This window comes from Ictidomys tridecemlineatus, chromosome 5, assembly GCF_052094955.1.
Source record: "Ictidomys tridecemlineatus isolate mIctTri1 chromosome 5, mIctTri1.hap1, whole genome shotgun sequence".
Lineage (NCBI taxonomy): Eukaryota > Metazoa > Chordata > Mammalia > Rodentia > Sciuridae > Ictidomys > Ictidomys tridecemlineatus.
Genome location: NC_135481.1, coordinates 112,952,759 through 112,973,476, shown reverse-complemented (window position 1 = coordinate 112,973,476; position 20,718 = coordinate 112,952,759). Strand labels below are relative to the sequence as shown.

The following is a 20,718-nucleotide window of genomic DNA, read 5'->3' as shown; positions in this document are numbered from 1 at the left end:
CCAAGCCATCAGCACCCCGGGCTGTGGTGACTCCCTGTTTTGGAGAATCCAGACTGTAGGGAAGACAGAGCGTGGGTGCTGCAGGGCTGGTCGGCTCCTGTCGGATCTGGGAAGGAGGAGACCGTGGCCCTGACTGCTGTGGCACATGGGGAGGATCCTTAGGGATAGCAGGCCGATGTCCCTGTCCCCCTTCTTCATCCCTGGCCTCACCTGTGTGTGACCTGTGGTCAGTGCCATCCCAGTTCCATATTCCCAGAGCTCTTCCTATAACTCAAAGCCAGGAGGGGAATCAGGGCCCTTCCTCTGCCTCAGATCTGCCAGCTTCCGGCCACTCAGTCAGCATGCAAGTGCCTATAACAGTAGAGACCTCAAAGACGGTGGCTTGAATGGGATAGCACTTCCTTCCTCTATAACGTGAAGGCCCAGGGGAAGCTTGTCAGCACTAGAGTGCAACAGTGGGACCCACACCTTCCAGCTCACTGTTCTCCAATAGTCTGGCCCTCCTGGACCACGGTGGTGGCTAAACCTCCAGCCATCACGTCCAAGATCTAGACGTGAGGATGAAGAGGAAGCAAAAGGGAGCAAGCCCTAGTTATCTTTTAAGGAAGGTTCTGGAAGCTGCAGCTTGATGCTCCTTTTCTGTTTTCATTGCACAGAATTAGTCACTTGCTGAGTTGCAAGAGAGTTGGGAAATGTGATCCTTGTTCTGCATTTTCAGCTGAATTTTGGGGGATTTCACCATGGAAGAAGAGGTAGATTGAATTTGGGGGATATCGTAGAGGCCTGCCACAGAATTGTCCAAGATGTGGCATCCTGCTTTGGGGACTTGCCTTTCCCATGGGTGAATGGCATTTGGAATATTATTCCTCCTCTGGTCAGCCAGGCGTGGCTTTAGCCTGTGACCTCAGCAGTAGTCCCCTCCAAGTAGCAGCTTGACACCATGAGGTCAGGAGGCTTCCAGTGACCTGCCCAGAGCTCCCCCAGATGACTGCTGCTGGGAGGCAGCCACCCAGGACACACCTGCGCCCACACCCTCACCCACCCCACATCCACAGCCTGTTAGCAGAGACACAGGCAGCGCTGAGCCTGAACGCGGTTCAGGCCAAAGGAGGGGCTGGTGACAAGCCATGGTTTGCCTGGCATTTTTTGGAGGCCACTTGGCCACCCGGGGCCAGGATCCAGAGACTAAGGCCGAGGCTGAGCAGTTGTGGGCAAGGTTCTAGCTGCCTGAGGTGACCAAAGCTGTGTGTGAGAAGGCACCTGGGCTGTGATTGGATGACAGGGTTTGTGTCCCTGTCCTTGGGGATAGCAGATCCAAGGGTCTCAGGCCCTGGCCAGTAACTAGAGAGCTCCTCCTGTACTCTGGTGACTTCAGGGTGAGGGGCAACTCTCTTTTTCCAAATCTCCCACACATGAGCTCTGGACGTGGCAGGTGGCCTGTCCTGGATGCCAGTCCTCCCGGGGAGGGTGCACAACACAGATCAAGCTTCTCCGCCTGTGGTTTTATGAGAATTTGATCAGGGTTCATCTAGGAGCAGGTTTGGAAGCTGGATTGAAATTGAGTTATTTAGACACCAAAGAAAAGAACACATTTTAGAGCCTGGGAGAAATGATCCCGTAGAGCCTGGCCTGGGGGGACATTGTGGCAGTGGTACAAGGGTTTCACTGTGGGGCAGGCTGGCTGTCCACCTCAATGAGCTGCCCAGGCTGTGTGGGGGAGGGGGCCAGGGAGGGAAGGTTGGAGGCAAAACCAGGCACCCCCCCTCTGCCCCACGTCATGTGGACCCCCTGAGCCACTCCTTTGCAGATCTTGGGCACTGAGTGGGTAGGGCCACACTGGCCTGGGTACTCTATGGTAGCCTGTAGGAAGGTTTGTGCTCTCGTGCCCCCTTTTAGAGGTGAGCACTGAAGGGCATCGAGCTGCCAATGGCACAGGGCCCACTACAGGCGCCTGCAGTCCCCGAGCACAGCTCCTCACCTGCATATGACTGCCTCCTGGCCCAGCGACTGACGGGCAGGGTCCGAGGCAGAGAGGACACTGGGGGTGCTCTGCTGCCTGTGGTGCGTAACCCCAGGCTCTCATGGCACAGGGCACTGCCGGCTGGCATCGTTCTTGTACCCAGGAAGTGACACTGACCAGGGAAGGTCCCTGGTACCCACTAGCTGCTCTGCTTCAGACAGCCACAGGCCTGTACCCCACATGGTCACTGGACAAAACCCCATCTGATCCTTTGAGGGCAGCAGCGTGTCACGTGCACTGATGGGCCTGGCCTCCAACCTGGGCCGCAGGGGCCCGCTTGAGGGAATGGTGTGCCCCATCAGGGGTCTGGTGTGGGGGAAGATGAGGTGGTCCCAGGCCTGGACAAGCACCCAGAGCAGGTGGCCACCGAAGTAACACCGGCCCCACAAGCTGAGCAGTGAGGCAGGGCCCTTGGGCAGTGGCTTGGCTTGCGGTTCCCCCATCTGGAGCTTGAGGGATGTGTAGGACACTGTCCTCATTCCCACATTGGCCACCTTCCACACCCCAGTGTGGGCAGAGGTCTGGGTCAGCAGAGCAGGAGGGTGCCTGGGCTCCACATTCAGCCCAGAAGCAGGGCAGCCGCACCTCAGCTGAGACCAGACTGGTGCCACACCAGCATTGGGAGGCATTCCAGCAAGCCCAGGGCCCGCATGAGCCCTGTCACCTCAGGGCAGGTCAGCGTCCTCCCTCCTAGAGCTGAGGGGAAGGTGAAGTAGGCTGTGAGCCCTGGGACCAGCCCCAGCCCAGCCTTCTAACACAGCAGGGTGTCCCTCTTTCAGAGGAGAGCCCGGACCTCAGGGTGCCAGAGCTGCCCTGCTTTCCTCCCCACCCTCTGCCAACCCCCTGCGTGGGGCTGCTTCTGTCCCTGGCTCTGGGTCAAAGGCCGCACCTGCTGCCTGGGCCTGGAGCCAGGGGACACTCGGCTGCCACCCAGGCATCCTGTGCTGTGGGGAGTTCTCATTCTCCTTCCCCGCCCTGCTGACCCACTGTCAGCCCTCAGAGGTCCTGTGCTGAGGTGACCTGGGGATCTTGAATGCACCCGTCCTGCTGGCTGCACACACTGAGGGCAGGGGAGCAGATCCTCAGGCCTGCGCCTGCTATCCGTCCACAGGCCCAGGACCACTCATTCCCCACCAGGCCTGGTCCTTGGTGCCCACCTGCCATGGCATAGCTGAACAGGGAGACAGGGCTTCCTAGAGGAAGATGGGTAGACCTCCTGCCCAGCTCTAGTGCCCTCTCTTCTGTTACCCTAGTGTTGGAGCCTGAGCTTGGCTTTTCCTGTACAGGCCTTTGGGTCTGGCCTCCCACTGGCCCGGGCAGAGATGCTGCCAGGCTCCTTCCTCTTTAGCATGCCTGGCACACGAGTATGGAGGTCCCCAGGAGAGATTCCCAGGAAGGACGTGAGCTCTCCTAGCCATTGGTTAGGAACCACAGTCCATTCTTAGGAAGAGCATTGTATCTGTTTGTGGAAAGCAAACAAGCCTTCCACGCCCTCGGGACCATGGCAGAGACATACCTCCAACATGGCAGGAGCACTCCTCCACCCACAGAAACCTCCCAGCCTGCCTAGCTCAGTGGCTTCTGGATGAGATACCCTCCTCCTCGGCCGCAGAGACCAACCAGGCTCCCTGCCCGCCTGCTAACACCTAGAGACTGCTGGGCCTCATCTTCTCTTGGCCACAGATACCCCCTAGGAGCCACTCCCCCAGCTATCCCACCAGATTTGGGCTGATCCTGAGCCAGTCGGTGAGGTGAGGTGGACTGCTTGGGACCTCTAGCTCCCTCTCCCCAAGTTCCTTGCCCCTCATAGGACCAGCTCCTCCTGAGGGACATCCCTGGGGACCTGCTCCTCCCCTGCCTTGCACAGTCTCCCAGCTCCTGGGTGAGCATCTTCACGTCCCTCCCCGGGGTGTAAGTGAGGCGGTGGATACTCAGCATGCCCATGGAGGGAGCTGGACAGAGGGTCTGGCAGCAGTCATTTATTCTGCAGTAGGAGTGCGAGGCCTGGGCCTGCAGCTGAAGCGATTTTCCATGTCTTTAAAGGTGAGGAGAGAGCCCAGGCAGGTGCCGTTCAGTGCCTTCCAGCTTGATCCAGCTCTCTCCAGGGAACTGCTCCTCCAGGGCAGCGGTGCTGTCTATAGCAGATCCATTCCTCAGGGGCACTTGGGCAAGTCGTCTAACTGCATCGAGGCTCAGCTTTCAGATTGTCAACCAGGGAGGGATAAGGATGATGGCCCTCCCTCATCGCCCCAAGACTCCTCAGAGTATAGTCCTTCTCCTGGGTGACAATGCACCGAGGGTTTCTGAGGACCTCTGGTTGTCTTTTGTGACCTCGACACTTTGGAAGAGCCCTAACCATTTATTTTAGAGAGCACCCCTCCATTTGGGTTTCTCGGGATTTTCAAGGATCTGGGCGGGGTCATGTATGTGGGGGCAGGAGTGGCCTCCCAGAGGTGCCGAGCCCTCTGACCCACCCGTCCGAGGTGACAGTGCACCTGTCTGCACAACAGCCATTATTTGGCTACAGTCTGCAGGTTCTGACTGTAAGTTTCTGATTTCCCTCGTAGCTGTCAGGTACCTTATAAGAGTCACCCCCCACCCCCGGGTTTGCGGCACCTATTCAAGGTTCTGGCCAATGGTGTGTGCCAACAGGATTTCAGACACTGCCCGCTCCAGCTACACCTGAAAGCGATGGAACCCTGCAACTTCATAGCCATCCCTAAGGACTGGGTGGAACTTCAGGGAGCCCCAGCATACTCTCATAAACAAAGGGAAACCGAAAATAAGGACGCAGCGCAGGGCGTGTGGGAGGCGCGCGGGGCCATGCGCTTCCTTGCCACAGGACTTCTCAGGGACATCAGTGTCCGAGTGTGAACCTGTAGGGCGGGCAGGTACTGGGTCTTGCCCTGGTCGTAGGGTGCACTGATTCTTGATATTCCAGTAGAAGGAAAAACTGGCCTGCCAGTCGTGACCTGCCAGGGACTCTGAGACAACCCAGCTGACAGCTGGAGAAACGTGAAAGACATGATTAGAACCAGTGCAGCAGGGCTGGCTGGGGCTCAGTGGCAGAGCGATGCTTGGCATGTGTGGGCCACTGGGTTCCATCCTCAGCATGGCATAAAAATGAATAAAATAAAGCTATTTAAACAAAAGGGTCAGTGAAACGCCGCAGTCCTCAGCCTTCCCACTCCGTCTGCCATGGGGTCCCCCTCCCACTTTTGCAGTGCTTCTGGTGAGAGGCCTGCTCAGGAGGCTCCTGAGGGCTAAGCACCCCAACAATGGAATTGCACATCTTCCTGGGAATTGCCCCTTCGCCTGTGGGACCCTCACTGTTGGGGACTCCTCTCAGATCTTCAGAGGCAGCTGCTGTTCAGTTTGGTAATCCATCCTTCTGGTGCTTCTCACACTTGGCAGAAATATGTGTGCATTTAAAAAGGAAACTGAAGCAGGGCCGGGTCGCATGTTTTCTGGTAAAACTTGTATCCCCTCAGTATTCATCTTGACTTCTTTCCACGTCAGCCCATGAAGACGAGGGAGATGAGTCTGCCCCTTTTGATGGCAACATAATATTTCAGCCTATAAATGAGTGAATCATAATTCAGTCAAGTTACTTGGGCTCATAACATTATTCCAGGTTTGTTTGGATTTTTTTTTTCCAATAGACAAGGCTGTTCAGTAAACAGACCTCTGCATATTTCTGGAGAATTAATCCCTAGAAGTGGAATTTCTCATTTGACGATTCTAAACATTGCTCACATTGGCAGATCTCGCTGGATTGCCCTTCAAAAAGTTTGAACAAATTTTCCTCCTAATCATGCGAGTCACCTGGGGGGCATGGAATCGAGCTCATTTGTCATTATTGGCAGGATCGCCTCTTCCTGTGTTTACTCACGTTTCTTCTGCGAGTGAATGTTTGCATGGCGTTTGCCCCTCTCTGCCGCATTATTGGTTTTTTATTATTTATTAGAGCCCTTCTGTATGAAGGAAATTGTCCCATTATTTAAAAACAAACAAACAAAAAAAAACCAGGGAACCCCATCAATGCAGCAGCATCCTCCTGCTGGGCCACACTGGTATTTTCTGTCCTGCTTTTAGAACAGGTTCTGCCAGAAACACTCCAAATGTTATTTTTTAAACATCTTGAAAACAAAAGGTCTGCTGCGTTTGGGGAGCTGAAGCTGAGTGGGGTTGGTGAGGCTGGCCCGGGGTCCAGAGGGGGCTGTGAGTGACTCGCTGAGAACAGCTGCCGGGGAGCTAGTCCGCACTGCCAGCAGCCAGTCAGGGCTCAGGAATGTCTCTCTGCCTGGCCAGTGTCTGGCTCCTCCACTCCTGGACTTAACATTCCAGGTGCAGTGGGCTGTCTGGCCTCACAAGACGAGATGGGCCACTAACTTGGTCAGTTGGGAGGAAAACCACTCACCCTGCCGGCCATGGCAGGCTTCGCCCACCTTGCCATGCCTTCCCCTGCTGGGAGATGCTCCGTGGTGGCATTTGTTTCCCTCCGTCCCTCTCCAGAAACACCCCACCCCCATTGCAGGCTGGTCCCCTACCTCCAGTGCGTTCCCAGAAAGCTCACCTGTAGGCATCAGGGACTGAGGGCCGTTCCCAAGCCGTCCCTCCCCAGTGGCTTTAAATAGCCCCATTACTTTTCTCCCTTGAGAAGGCATGGTAATGGCTACGTTAGTTCCCTGCTGCTGCAGCTGAGCTGAGCGGCTCATTTCTTATGGCGCCATCGGAGAGGTCAGAAGTTCTCTCCAGCACTTGCGTTCTCAGGGAGTCATGGGCGGAAACAGGGGCCAGCCGGGCGGAGTACTCATCTGGAGGCCTGGGGAAAGAAGCAGCCTCCACTACATTCTTGTGGGCAGAATTCAGTTCAGTGTAGGACTGAGGTCCCCCTCCTTCCTGGCTGTCGGCTCCTGCCTTCTCTCATGGCCCCTCCATCTCCAGGCCTGACGGGTGGTCCACCAGAGTTTCTTCTTCAGACAAGACCTTCTGCTCTAAAAGACCTCCTGCAGTGAGGCTGGCCCCAGCTCATCTCCTAGTCAGAGGGTGAAGTCCACCACATGTGGATGCTGCCCATTGTGCCAGCAGATAGCCATGGGCTCTCCATGGTGACACTGGAGCATTTTCTTTTAGTTATTCAATTGTTTATCATACATAAGACCACACAACTGTACAGATGCATTGGATTTTATGATTTCCTTTATGTAAATAATGGGTTAAAAACAGTTTTACGCTTGTTTTTTTTTTTTTTTTTTGTGGTATTAGGGATTAAACCCAGGGGCACTTAACCACTGAAACCACATCTCAGCCCTTTTTTATATTTTATTTAGGTACAGGGTCTTGCTGGGCTGCTGAGGGCCTCTCTGAGTTTCAGAGGCTGGCTTTGAACTCACAATCCTCTTGCCTCAGCCTCCTGAGCCCCTGGGATTACAGGCGTACACCGCTGTGCCTGACTGGATTTTTTTTGTTTGTTTTGTTTTTGTTTTTTGGTAAGATGTGGCAATCGGCATAGAAAAAAATGACCTGACCCTTATAGTGTTCTAACCTCATGTTCCGCATTCCTAAACAGCAGAAGCTGCTGGATTCTATTTGATATTGCTACATTTGTCAAGGTGATGATTCTTTTATTCACTATAAAATTTTATGAACTGCTGAGTTCAAAAACATCATCCGCAGGCTTGACATTTAATTGCAAAATGAATATGGATTTTCTGATTGATAACAAAAAATTGTGGTTTATAAAAATGGATATTTCTGGTGCTGGGGCTCAGCGATAGTGCACTTGCCTTGCATGTGTGAGGCACTGGGTTTGATTCTCAGCACCACGTAAAATAAATAAAATAAAGGTCTGCCAACAACTAAAAAAATAAAACTAAAAAATTGTTTACAAAATAGATATTTCCAAGTTTCTATTCACATTTACATATTTTTTTGAATTTAATTATTTATTCTAATTTGTTATACATGAGGGCAGAATGCAATTCATTTCATATTACACACAGAGCAGAATTTTTAAAATATTTACTTATTTTTAGTTGTAGTTGGACACAACACCTCCATTCCTTCATTTATTTTTGTATGTGCTGAGGATCGAACCCAGGCCCCTACACATGCTAGATGAGCGCTCTACCGCGGAGCCACAATTCCAGCCCTAGAGCACAATTTTTCAAGTCACTGATTATACACAAAATATTTTCACACCATTGGTGTCTTCATACATGTACTTAGGATAATGATGCCTAACTCATTCCACCGTCATTCCTACCCCTTTGCCCTCTCCCTTCCCCTCTCTCCTTTTCGCCCTATATAAAGTTCCTCCATTCCTCTCATGCTCACTCCCATCGCCATTATGAGTCAGCATCCTCATATCAAAGAATACACTCGGCATTTGATTTTTTGGGATTGGCTTACTTCACTTAACATTATATTCTCCAACTCTGTCCATTTACCTGCAAATGCCATGATTTTTTTCTCTCTTAATGCTGAGTAATGTTCCATTGTGTATATATGCCAGAGTTTCCCTATCCATTCATCTACTGAAGGGCATCTAGGTTGGTTCCACAGTTTAGCTATTATGAATTGTGCTGCTATAAACATTGATGTGGCGTGTCCCTGTAGTATGCTGTTTTTAAGTCCTTTGGGTATAAACTGAGGAGTCGGATAGCTGGGTCAAATGTGGTTCCATTATCAGTTTTCCAAGGAATCTGCAAATTGCTTTCCAGATTGGCTGCACCAATTTGCAGTCCCACCAGCAATGTATGAGTGTGCCTTTTCCCCCACATACTCACCAACACTTATTGTTGTTTGTATTCTTGATAGCTGCCATCCTGACTGCAGTGAGATGAAATCTTAGTTTTGATTTGCATTTCTCTGATTGCTAGAGATGTTGAACATTTTTTCATATGTTTGTTGGTTGATTCTATATCATCTTCTGAGAGGTGTCTGTTCAGTTTCTTGGCCTATTTATTGATTGGGTTATTTGTTTTTTGGTGTTAAGGTTTTTGAATGCATCATACATCCTAGAGATTAGTGCTCTATCTGATGTGCTTGTGGTAAAGATTTGCTCCCATTCTGTAGACTGTCTGTTCACTTCACTGCAGACAATATGATTCTATATCTAAAAGACCCAAAACATTTTATCAGAAATCTCCTAGAACTAATAAATGAATTCATCAAAGTAGCTGGATATAAAATCAATGCTCATAAATCAAAGGCATTTCTGTACATCAGTGACAAATCCGCTGAAAGAGAAACTAGGAAAACCACTGCATTTAAAATAGCCTCAAAAAAAAAATACTTGGGAATAAACTTAATGAAAGAGGTGAAAGACCTCTATAATGAAAACTACAATACGCTAAAGAAAGAAATTAAAGAAGACCTTAGAAGATGGAAAGATCTACCTTGTTCTTGGGTAGGCAGAATTAATATTGTCAAAATGATCATACTACCAAAAGCACTATCCAGATTCAGTGCAATCCCAATCAAAATCCTAATGACATTCCTTATAGAAATAGAAAAAGAAATATATAGAAATTCATCTGGAAAATAAGACTCAGAATAGCCAAAGCAATACTTAGCAAGAAGAGTGAAGCTGGTGGCTGGCATTAACATTCCAGACCTTAAAGTATATTACAGAGCAGTAGTAACTAAAACAGCATGGTACTACTGACACCAAATAGACCTATAGACCAATGGTACAGAATAGAGGACACAGAGTCTAACCCACATAACTACAGTTATCTTATATTAGACAAAGGCGCCAAAAATGTACATTGGAGAAAAGATAGCCTCTTCAACAAATGATGCTGGGAAAACTGGAAATCTACATGTAACAAAATGAAATTAAACCTCCATCTCTCACCATGCATAAAATTCAACTCAAAGTAGATCAGGGACCTAGGAATTAAACCAGAGACCTTGAATCTAATGGAAGAAAAAGTAGGCCCAAATCTCCATCATGTTGTATTAGGCCTCAACTTTCTTAATAAGACTCCTGTAGCGCAAGAATCAATAAATGGGATGGATTCAAACTAAAAATCCACTTCTCAGCACATTTACATAGTTGTAAGCCTTTCTTTTGTTTCTGTTTGTGTATAAAAACCTGTTTTGTTCAGAAAAAGTCAACCTAGTCAGCCACATGGAGTTGACCAAGGAAAAGGAACTGTGGTGTTCTGCTGAGTTGTTTGGAAAGGGGTGGACCTTTTTTTTCATATTTATTTTTTAGTTTTAGGTGGACACAGTATCTTTTTTTTTTTTTTTTTTACATGTATGTGGTGCTGAGGATCGAACCCAGTGCCTGTTGCATGCTAGGCGAGCGCTCTACCACTGAGCCCCAGCCCAGTAATGATGGTGACTGACAGGGGGCTGGAGGAATCCCACAGGTCCACTATTCCACGTTGGCTTCCGTTGAACCCATCTGATCCTCAACAACCCAGGACTGCCCCTCCCATTCACAGAGTGGGAAACCGAGGCCTAGAGAGGTGAAGGAGGCTTCTCAGGGTGACACTCACCCCAGCAGCCGGGAGCAGCCAGGAGTAGGGGCCAGCAGCATAGCTGGCTGGACACCGGCATCTCTGGGTCTCTGAGTCTCTGAGGCAGGAATGGGAGCCTCAGCTCCTTCCAGGCTCAGTGTTCTTCCTGGGTGGTGGGAAGTGCCCAGTCCTGTCTGGTGAATGACTGCTCCAGCTGCCTCCAGTGACCGGGTGCCCCAGGGCTTGTCTGCCTTTGGTCCTGAGAACCCACCAGCCGTGTGGAAGCTCCTCAGTGCCTGGGTGGCACAGTCAGGGCCTTTGGTCGTCCCTATTCTATGGGATCACCTAAGAGAGAATCTACAGCCTTGGTTATTCGTCCCGAGGGCTGTAGGGTGGACCTCAGGGAGCACAGGAGGCAAGCCAGCTCCAGCTGGTCACAGCAGTGAAGTCTTGCCTTGGGCTTGCTGTGTGCCACACGTGCTCAGGGTGGTGACTGATGTGCACTCAGCCGTCTTCATGGCAACCCCTGTGGGTGCTGCTGTTGAACCTCCTGCAGGTGGGGAGAGAGACCCCGCGGTTAAGCGGCCACCCGGATGACACGGTGGATCCAGGCTTGGGACCTGGCACTTAGTCCTCGGGCCTTTCATGCTATTGAGGGGCTTTGGCTTAGCCACAGGGGCCACAGGGATGGCAGTCTGCAGCTCCTGGAGCCAACCCAGGGATGCAGCAGATTTTCAGTGGTTTCCAAGAGGCTCCTCCTTCCCACATCCCCAGGACATGCCAATTTCAGGGCCGGGAACTTTTGATGTCTTAATAAACAAAACAAAACATGTTATTTCCATTTTATCTCATCCAGGACTATTACTGGGCCTTAGACACAAGGGTCATGCCTCTGCTATTCAGTTGTTCCTACTTTTTTTGAAGGGACGCATCCTGTTAAAATCCCAGCATGCTGAGGGCCTGCTGGGCCCTGCCCGCAAGGGGCCCTCGGGCCACAGGGAGAGATGAGTCACTTGCCACAAACTGGGCGTAGAGGGGTGCAGAGTACAGATGAGCACAGTGTCCTGACCCACATGTCAGGGAATAAGCAGGAGTGTCCTAGGCCACAAAGAGGCCAGCAAGGGCCTGCAGGGCTGAGGGACCAGCACGCGCAGGCTCCAGGGCTGGAAGGCAGGGCTGGAAGGCAGGGCTGAGTGTGCTCCGGCTCTTGCTTTCAGGGATTTGGTGAGAACCTGGATCCTGTTGCCTCCCCTGGTCCCGCCACCTCCATTCTAGTGTCTGCTGCCCCCATGGGGACCTCACTGCCCCCTTGTGAATAAGACTGCTTCCTGCCATACAGAGAGGGCCCTGGGAATGGGGCGTGGCCCAATAAAGCAGAACTGAGCCCGGCTGTGAGGGGCTGTGTCTGAGGCACCCTGCCAGCTTGCCCCGCACCCCGTGGGAACCTGTGTGTTGACATGGACGTCCTCCTTCACACAGGAGGTGGGGACGCAGGCTGGTGTCTGGTGCGTTCATTTCTTCACTCCTTGCTGGAGGAACAGCCATGGGCTGGATCGGCTTCTGTTGGGCCTACCCAGAGGGTCAGCAACTCCTTGGCTGGAGGGTTCCTGCAGATTCTGTGCCCTCACAGGCCATTCAGACACCACCTCCGTGCCCTCGTGGGTCTCTAGTGCAGGTGGAGTGATGCCCAAACCCTGGGCTGGCTCTCCTGCCTGCTCCTGTCCTGCAGGGAGTCCTTCTGCTCCTGCTGGCCTCACTCCTGGGAGCACCTGGGAGCCCAGAGCCGCCCTTGCTTTGTCCTCGGGAAGGGTGTGCACAAACAGCAGCACTGGAGACCGTCACCCTGAGAGTGGATGCTTTTTTGTCTGGCTTTCGCAGATTCCACAACATTTCTGCCACTCCACAGGTGGACAGGACTGGCTCACCCCACGCCTGCTGCCAGGCATGCCAGGACTGGGAAGCACAGGTGTGCACCTGGATCTCTCTGGGCCTGCGTGCAGGACTTTGTTCACTGTTAAGCACTTGCCTGCCCCGAGCTCCCTGCCTGGCCTGGGGTCCCCCAGCTGGCCCCAGATGACCATACGTAGGGGGATGGGCTTGTTCATCATGCTGCCCACCCCTTCCCTCTGTAAAGGACCTTCCCAGATTTCTGAACATGGGATCAGCCAGGGCTGAGGAAGGCATTGGGCACAACAGGTGGTTACTGGCACCACAGCATAGCCCTTCTGTTCTTTTGGGACACAGTATGGCAAGAACCACTGACATGCTGATTCCCGTGGACCCTGGAACTCACTTCTGGGAACTCGGCTATGGAAGTGATTCAGCGCAAGCCCACAGCCTCGTCAGCCCTGAGATGGAGAAAACTTGTCTGTCATTAGGGGGAAGCGTTGCCGGTCAAGTGGCCGGGAGAGGCAGAGCCACTAGAAAAATAGGTGACAGTAAAAACAGAACTGAGAAGGAAATTGACTTGTTCAGAAAACCAGCAAGTGAGGATGAGGACGAGGCTCTCAAGGGTGCGGCCCTCAGCACCTGGGTGTGTGGCGGGCCCAGGAAACCCGACGTGGACACTGTCCTGACTGCCTGCTCTCCTGGGCTTCCCAGCAGCCTACCCCACTGCAGGGCGCGCGAGACTCAGTGCTGTGGAGTCATTTGCCAAAGCTTTGGTTGTGATTGGTTGTCCCAGGGTCAGGGAGGCTGGGTGGCTTCAGAGCTGCCCCTGTTGTCCTGCTGTGTCCAGATGTTGTCATTGGTCCTCTTGTTTTCTTGCTAGTGCTGTGGAGGCTGCCAGCATCATGAGAAAAAGGTCACCTGCAGAGTGGGCAGGGCAGAACTGTGTGCCCCGATGCCAGTGCTGGCCCTGGCCCCACCAGGAACTTGGGTAGCCTTGAACCCCTTTCCCTCCCCCTGGCTGGATCGTGACCTATGGTTGGGCTTGCCCCTCTCCAAGGGCCCTCCAGCTCCACAGGCTCTGATCCGAGGGGCAGAGAGGGAAGACGCTGCAGCTTCTCTGGGGGCTGAGGGAGCAGTTCTCAGGAGAAACAGCCCAACCTCCAGCCAAAGTAGCCTCCTCCCAGCCCTCGCCCAGAAATACAGATGACAGATCAACAGCAGCAGCAGTGGCTTCCCGGGGACCAGAAATAGCCTCACGGGCTCCCAGGCTCACTTACCAGAGCATCTGCCCGTTTCCATGTGGGCGAAGGGCTGCTGGCGGGGCTGCCCTGAGCTTCCCATGGGTGAGCAGAGGAGCTTCTGCTGTCCCCGTCCCTCACGTGGGCACTGCTATGTGTCAGCTAGCACGAGGTGGTTGTGTACCCCTGCCCCATGCTGCAGGGCCTGGTTCCCTCTCCAGCCTGTCCCAAGCTAGGTGGCTGCTGTGCCCACCTGCTGGACTGACCACAGGGCCGGGATCCAGGCTGCAAGAGGTAATGGAGGCATGCTGGGCCCCCAGCCACATGGCCTCTAGGCTGCCCTACCCCGCCCCTGCTCAGCGAGGCCTTGTGGGGCGCTTCCCTCACGTACCCCATGCTTCCCCTCCCAGCTGTACCACTCCTCTGTGTGGGTCATTTCCCGGCCCCTTGGGCTGGAGTGAGCTCCGTGCAGGGAGGGGTGTCCACGATCACACACTGTCACGGCTCAGAGTTCAGGAGGCGCTCAGTGCGTTTTTGTTGGTGGTGGCGGTGAATGGTCGTCGAAATCAAATTTTAAGAACAGTGGGTAGTGTCCAAGTCCATAGTGATTTCACAGGCAGGTCTGGTGGGCTACAGGTGGCCAGAAACTGGCTCAGGCGGCACAGATGTTGTTGGTACCAGCACTTCCAAGGGGTCTACAGCCCAGTAAGGGACAGATCCTCCCCTGCCTCAACTCTGCAGGATCTGGGCTGCCTTCACCTAAGATTGGTTCCCTGGGCCTCAGCTTGGCACATGGGTCTCATCTGGCTGTGGGATTGGGCCAGGCTCAGCTCCAGCCCACCCCTCCCCAGAGTCAGTCAGGCATGCAGCCGGTGGTGTGGATAGCCAGCTATAAATCAGGATAGACAAATAAGAACGTGACTCTGTGGTTGTGCTCCTTTGTCTGGCCCACTTGGCCCCTGCTACCACCGGGGCTGCCATCTTATACACAGGATTTCAGAGAGCTGGGTGTGTCTGAAGCATAAGAAACTTTTGTGCATCAAGGAGAACTATAAAGGAAGGAAAATGACAACTCATAGAATGGGAAAATATTTGCAAACCATATGTCTAATAAGAGACTAGTGCTGGCGCCACATGTTGGTTGGGAGTATCTTGTCCTTGCAATTCTTCTGAACCTGTCACCTCTCAGGGGAATGTCCCTGTACATCACCTCTGGGGGGAATATACCTTCATCATCTCTGGGGGGAGTGTCTCTTCGCTGACTTCACTGTGAACTCGACAGGAGTGGGGACAGACTCTGCAGGTTTGTTGGAAGGTATTATTTAGCTCACTGTCCCTTGGAGAGCACTCAGTAAGTGGCACTGCTGGCTTTTTAAAAATAAAATTTTTTTAATGGATGTAATTCACATTGCTAGGAGTGGAGTTGCCAGGTCACATGGTAACTTTTTAACTGCCCAAGGTCCTGCCAGACTGTTCCCGAAGTGGCTACGTCACTTACATTGCTACCGGCAACGCATGAGGGTTTGAATCTTCTACATCCTCAACACAGGAATCCCTGATGGTGAATGATGTTGAGCATCTTTTCATGGACTTACTATCCATTTTTATTTCTTATTTTGAGAACTGTCCTACTCAAAACCTTTGCCCAGGGGCTGGGATCATGGCTCAATGGTAGAGCCCTCGCCTGGCATGCATGAGGCACTGGATTCCATCCTTGGTACCACATAAAAGGTATTGTGTCCACCTATGAGTAAACAAACAAAATAACAGAAACCTTCTCCCATTTTAAAATTGGGTTGACTTTTTATTGTTTAGTTTTAATTGTTCTTTATATGTTTTGAATACTAGTCCTGTACCCAATATATGATTCGAGAATATTTCTCCCATTCTCTGGGTGTCTTCTCACTTTCTTTACAGTACTTTTTGAAACATGAAAGTTTTTTTATTTTGATGGTATCCAGTTGATCTATTTTGGCTTTGATTGTGCTTTTAGTGCCATATTTAAGAAGATATTGCCTAATTCAGACCATGAAGACTCACACAGATGTTTTCTTCATAGGGTTTTGTAGTTTTAGCTTTAGTTAGTTCATGATCCATTTTTAATTAATTTGTATGTGATGTGAGGTAGGATTGCAATTTCAGTCTTTTTCTAATGGGTAACAAGTTGTACTAGCACCATTCATTGAAAAGAAAATTTTTTCCTCATTAAGTTCTTTTGCAACTGAGCACAGGTGAATGAATTCACATCTGGATTCTCCATTCTTTTCCATGGATCTGCATGGCTGCCTTACTCCTGTACTGTACTGTCTCAATGACTCGCTTTGTAGAAAGTTTCACTTATTTCTTTGTTTTTGTGGGCTGGGGATTGAACCCCAGGCCTTGTGCAGGCCAGGCTCTCACTCTCCCACCGAGCTACACCCCAGCCCCATGGAAAGTTTTGGAAAAAAAAAAAAGTGTGAGTCTTATAGCTTTGTGCTTCTTAAGATGTTTGGATTATTCTGGGTCCCTTACATTTAATGTGAATTTTAGGGTCAGCTTGTTAATTCCTGAAAAAAAAAGCTGGTATTTCAATGGGTATTGTGTTGAGTTTATAGATCAAAACATTGCCAACTTAATAATGTTTACTCTGTTCATGAACCTAGTGTGTCTTTCCATTTATTGAAGCATTCTTTAATTTCCTTCAGTGATACTTTGCAGTTTTCAGAGTTTGTTTTGTACTTATTAAATTATTTTCTTCACATCACATTTAGAGTGTTCATTGTTGGGTATAGAAATGCAGTTGTATTTCCTGTGTTGCTTTTGTATCCTGCAGCCTTGGTGAACTTGGTTATTATTAGCTCCAGCTGAGTTGGGAGGGTGTGTGTGTGTGTGTGTGTGTGTGTTTCTTGGGATTTTCTGTGTACCATATCATAATATTTGCAAACAGACATAGTTTTATTTCTTTCTATTTTGATGTTTTTTATTTCATTATTCTTGTCTAGTGGCCCTGTCTAGAGTCTGCAGCAAGGTGTTGAGGAGGAGTGGCCAGAACAAATATCCCTGCCTTGCTCTTAATCTTAGGGGGAAAATACCGAGGCTTTCAGTGGTGGATTTGATGTTATCTTAAAGAGTGGGTTTCTGAGGATGCTCTTTATTAGGATGATTAAATCCCCTTCTTTCTAGTTGTTGTGTTTTACTGTAAAAAGGTATTAGATCTTGTGAGATGCTTTCTATATCATTGAGATTATGTGTTATGCTTTCGTCCCTTATCCCAGGGGGGATATGTTCTAAGACTCCCAGTGGAAGCCTGGAACTTCAGCTAGTGCCAAGCCCTACACTTACTGTGTTTTCCCTATACTACATCACATGATAAAGTTTAATTTATGGGGGGTGTGTGGCTTAGTGATACAGCGCTTGCCTATCACTTGCACGTGTGAGTCCCGGTGGATCCCCAGCACTGAAAAAAAAGTTCCTAAATTAGGCGACAATCTCATAACAAAATAGGACAATTCCAGCATCCCTGCTCTTGCACTTTGGGGCCAGTATTAAGTAAAGCAAAGGTTCCTTGAGCGCAAGCCTGTGTTCTAGGACAGCTGATCTGGTAACTGAGGTGGTGACTGTGGTGTCGTGCTAGACGCAGGAATGAGTCGGGCTGTGACATGGGTGGTGCAGGCTGGAGAGCCCCTCACCCTGCTTGTCATCCTGCTCATCACCCTGCTCGCCAGGTGCGGGTTAAAGCTCAGTGCTCTGTAGATGGCCACAGGCGGCTGACCCTGTGGAAAGTGGGACTCCGCACAGTGGGTGGCTGGACTGCAGGGGTCACCTTCGTGCTTCCCATTGCTGAAACTGCTGCTGTCTCAGTACTGCCACCGAGCAGAGGAGATGCTGTTAGGGACACCCTGAGCCCGCAGCCATGGTCACTAGGCTGGACCTGGAGCCAAACCACCCAGCATACCCTAGGCCGTACCTCTTTTTTGTTTGTTTGTTTTTAGTTGAAGTGTACATAATGCCTTTGTTTCTATTTATTTATTTTTATGTGGTGCTGAGGATCGAGCCCAGCGCCTCACATGTGCTAGGCGAGCGCTCTATCACTGAGCCCCAGCCCAGGCCATCCCTCTTGCTCACTGTTAGCTCCACACCGGGAGCGTCTCCATGGTGCCCGCTCCCTCAAATGGAAAGTGGGAGTGATGGTGGTGCGTCCTCAAAGGCTCTTTGAGGATGAACGAGTTGCAGTGTAGCCACGTGGAACAAGTGCGGTGGGCCCAGGTCAGCAATCAGCAGTGGTGTGTGACAGTTGGGGTCACTGTGGGAGCCTGACAAGCTCCTGTCTCGTGCCTGCTCCTTGCAGATCCTGCACTTTACTGGGACCTCAGCATCACGCCCCCACAGCAGAGCAGCAGTGGCTCTGTGACTCTGATCCTGAGCCTCCTGCCAGTCCTCCATCCTTCATGCTGGGGGAGGGCAGATGAGGCGGGTGTGGGTCACAGCCTGCAGCGAGCACCAGGACCCCCCATATCCTCAGCTTGATTTTCCTGACTTCTCTTCTTCCAGGCTGCTGGGTAGACCTGGCTCCTTGCCCTGGCTCTTTGGTTGACTGTCCTATGACCTTGGGCAACAACCACCCTGGGCCTCTGGTTCTTGACCCGTGCTCCACGCGCCGTCACAGCAGCTTCAGGATGGAATGAGCACTGCTCGGGGCTCGCCACCCCTCCAGGGGCCTGGCAAACGTGGACTCCCAGCTGCCCTCCCAGGGCCCCCAGAGGAGCCCCTGTCTGGAGTCCAGACTTGCCCTGGTGGGGTGGGATGCCCAGGGAGGCGAGAAGCTCTTCTGAGCTGCCTTGTGCAGCTCTTGCATTGCTGCTGAGGTCAACAAGGCTGGCTCTCGTGCTCCAGTGTGCTGACCTGGCCAGCCAGGGAGTGGACAGCTCTGGGGACGGCTCTCAGCTGCTTTGCTCTGGGTTTGGCTCCCAAGTTTGGGGGGGGGTGGGCAGGGCAACCTGCCCTGCCCATGTGCAGCCTTTCCCAGCCCTGTGCCAGAGGTATGGAGCGGGCCCACCTCCTGGGGGCTTGCAGTCTTTTGGAGGAAGGGGACTATGCTGGAGGGGTGGCAAAGGTGGAAGCGACGTGTGTGTTTTTCTTTTCTGTGTGCTTCAGGTTTTCTAGTTAGCATGTAAGAATTTTATAATTACAGAATATTGCTGGGAAATGTAGTTGAAGAATATGCTGCTCTTGTCACATACACCCCACGCCCCACTCAGGGGACCATAGAGCTTGGGACCCTCAGGGCTGGAGGTGGGCAGGGTCCAGGACAGCCCTGGAGGAGGCGCTGACCTCCCCTCTCTTTGTGACCTAGATGACAGGATCTGCTCGCCGCCCTTCATGGAGCTCACCAGCCTGTGCGGGGACGACACCGTGAGGCTCCTGGAGAAGAACGGCCTGGCCTTCCCCTTCAGTACGTAGCCGCGTGCTCGGCCGCATGGCCACGGGCAGGGTGGGTGTTCTAGGCCCACAGGGTTGGAATTGCTGAGGGTGGCCCAGGCTTTGCCTGCGGAGGGCACAGCCCCAGGCGCCTCCACGCCACCACTGCGCGGGTCCTGCCTGGGCTGGTGGCATCTGCCCACGTTACCCCAATTGCAGCACTGCCCTGTTCCCCTTGTGGCTGCAGGAGTTTTGAGGGGGTCCTCTGGGGAGATGCCCTGTGTCCACCAGTCAGACATCAGGACTCACTGATCCCTCTCTGCTTTCCTCTCTCCAACCCGCAGTCTGCAAGACCAGAGTGGCTCACGGCACCAATTCTCATGAGGTGAGTGGAAGTCTTGATTGTCCCTGTCCCTGCCTCCCTGCACCACCCCTGCCCTGTCACCCCAACAGGTCTTGCTGGGACCCTGCCAAGCTCCCGGGCACAGCCTCTTGGTGTGCAGCTCCCACCCCGGCTCCCTGGACTTGAGTAGAGGAAACAAAATGTGGCAGCCTCGCAGGCCGTCTCCAGCCTCTCTCGCCTTCTCCTGTCCCTGAGGCTGGGACGGTGCTGGGGCTGCCGTGACAGAATGCCACACACACTGGTGGCTTGAGCAGTAGACGCTGACTCTCACAGTTCTGGAGCCGCGGGTCCCAGATGAGGGTGGTGCAGGACTGGGTTCTGTAAGGCTGCTCCTGGCTTCTCAGTGTCACATGTGGCCTGTACATAGCATGTGTGTGGTTGTGTGAGCAGAGTGTGCCCAGAGGGTGCTCATCTCAAGGTGAGGGTCCCACCGACCTCACCCAAACCTGACTGCCTCCAGACACCCTCATGCTGGGCTCAGGGCTTCAATTCATGGATGGAGGGGCATGTGGTCCCTAGGGGAGCCCAGAGAAGTCACACCCAGCCTGACCTGTCCCTGGCTGCATGTTGTCTGGCCCAGAGTGCCAGGCACTGGGCTGGGAAGGCTATCTCTGCCCACCAGGCGCTGAGGCGGAGGGCCACGCCCGCTGGCTAGCTGTGCCCCGCTTGCCCTCCTGTCCATCCTTCCCTGTGCACATGTGTCTGACCCTCCTGCAGGTGCCAGGGAACAGGTGCCTAGGCTCCACCCCATCCCTGTGGGAGACAGTGAGTCCTTAGGGAGACTGCACCTGTGGGACATGCGTGGCCGTGAGCTGTAAGCACTTGGGGGTGAGAGAAGCAGGCAGTGGGCAGGGCCCCGAGGTCTCTGCTGCCCTTCCCGCCCTCAGGAACCACAGGGGATGTCATCTTCAAGCCCTGGGCACAACCCAGTTTGGGCCTCCCATTAGGCAGTTGCCCTGGCATGCAGAGTGGGCCCTGTAGGGAAGACCTGTCCCCCGCAGCCCTGCCATCAGAACATCCCCCACCAGGGGAGACTAAAAACAGAAGCCGGCAGCAGCGACCTTTTCTGGATTTATATCGTGCTCCTTGTCCCTGGGAGATATTTAGGGGAAATGTCTATAAACAGTGTCAGCAGCGGGTGTGCTGCGAGGGGCGGCCCTGCCCGTGGGAAGGAGATCTTGGCCTGCTGCAAAGGTCAGCGGGAGCCTCCCTGGGCACTGCCTTCCCGTGCTTGTCCTGCCTGGGCATCTGCATGGCCACAGCCAGGGAGAGGGCAGCCAGAGGATGCCCCTGTGC

At 52.5% G+C, this 20,718-nt stretch overlaps 1 protein-coding gene across 3 annotated transcripts in view; it reads left to right on the top strand.

Moving 5' to 3' along the window:
* Itpk1 (inositol-tetrakisphosphate 1-kinase) overlaps positions 1-20,718 on the top strand; it is a 133,736-nt gene that overhangs the window by 95,498 nt on the left and 17,520 nt on the right. For all 3 annotated transcript variants that reach the window (XM_078050743.1, XM_078050744.1, XM_013364689.3), the window contains 2 exons: positions 18,955-19,053; positions 19,364-19,404. In XM_078050743.1, the coding sequence (XP_077906869.1) occupies positions 18,955-19,053; positions 19,364-19,404 (140 nt within the window). The remainder of the gene's footprint in view (positions 1-18,954; positions 19,054-19,363; positions 19,405-20,718) is intronic.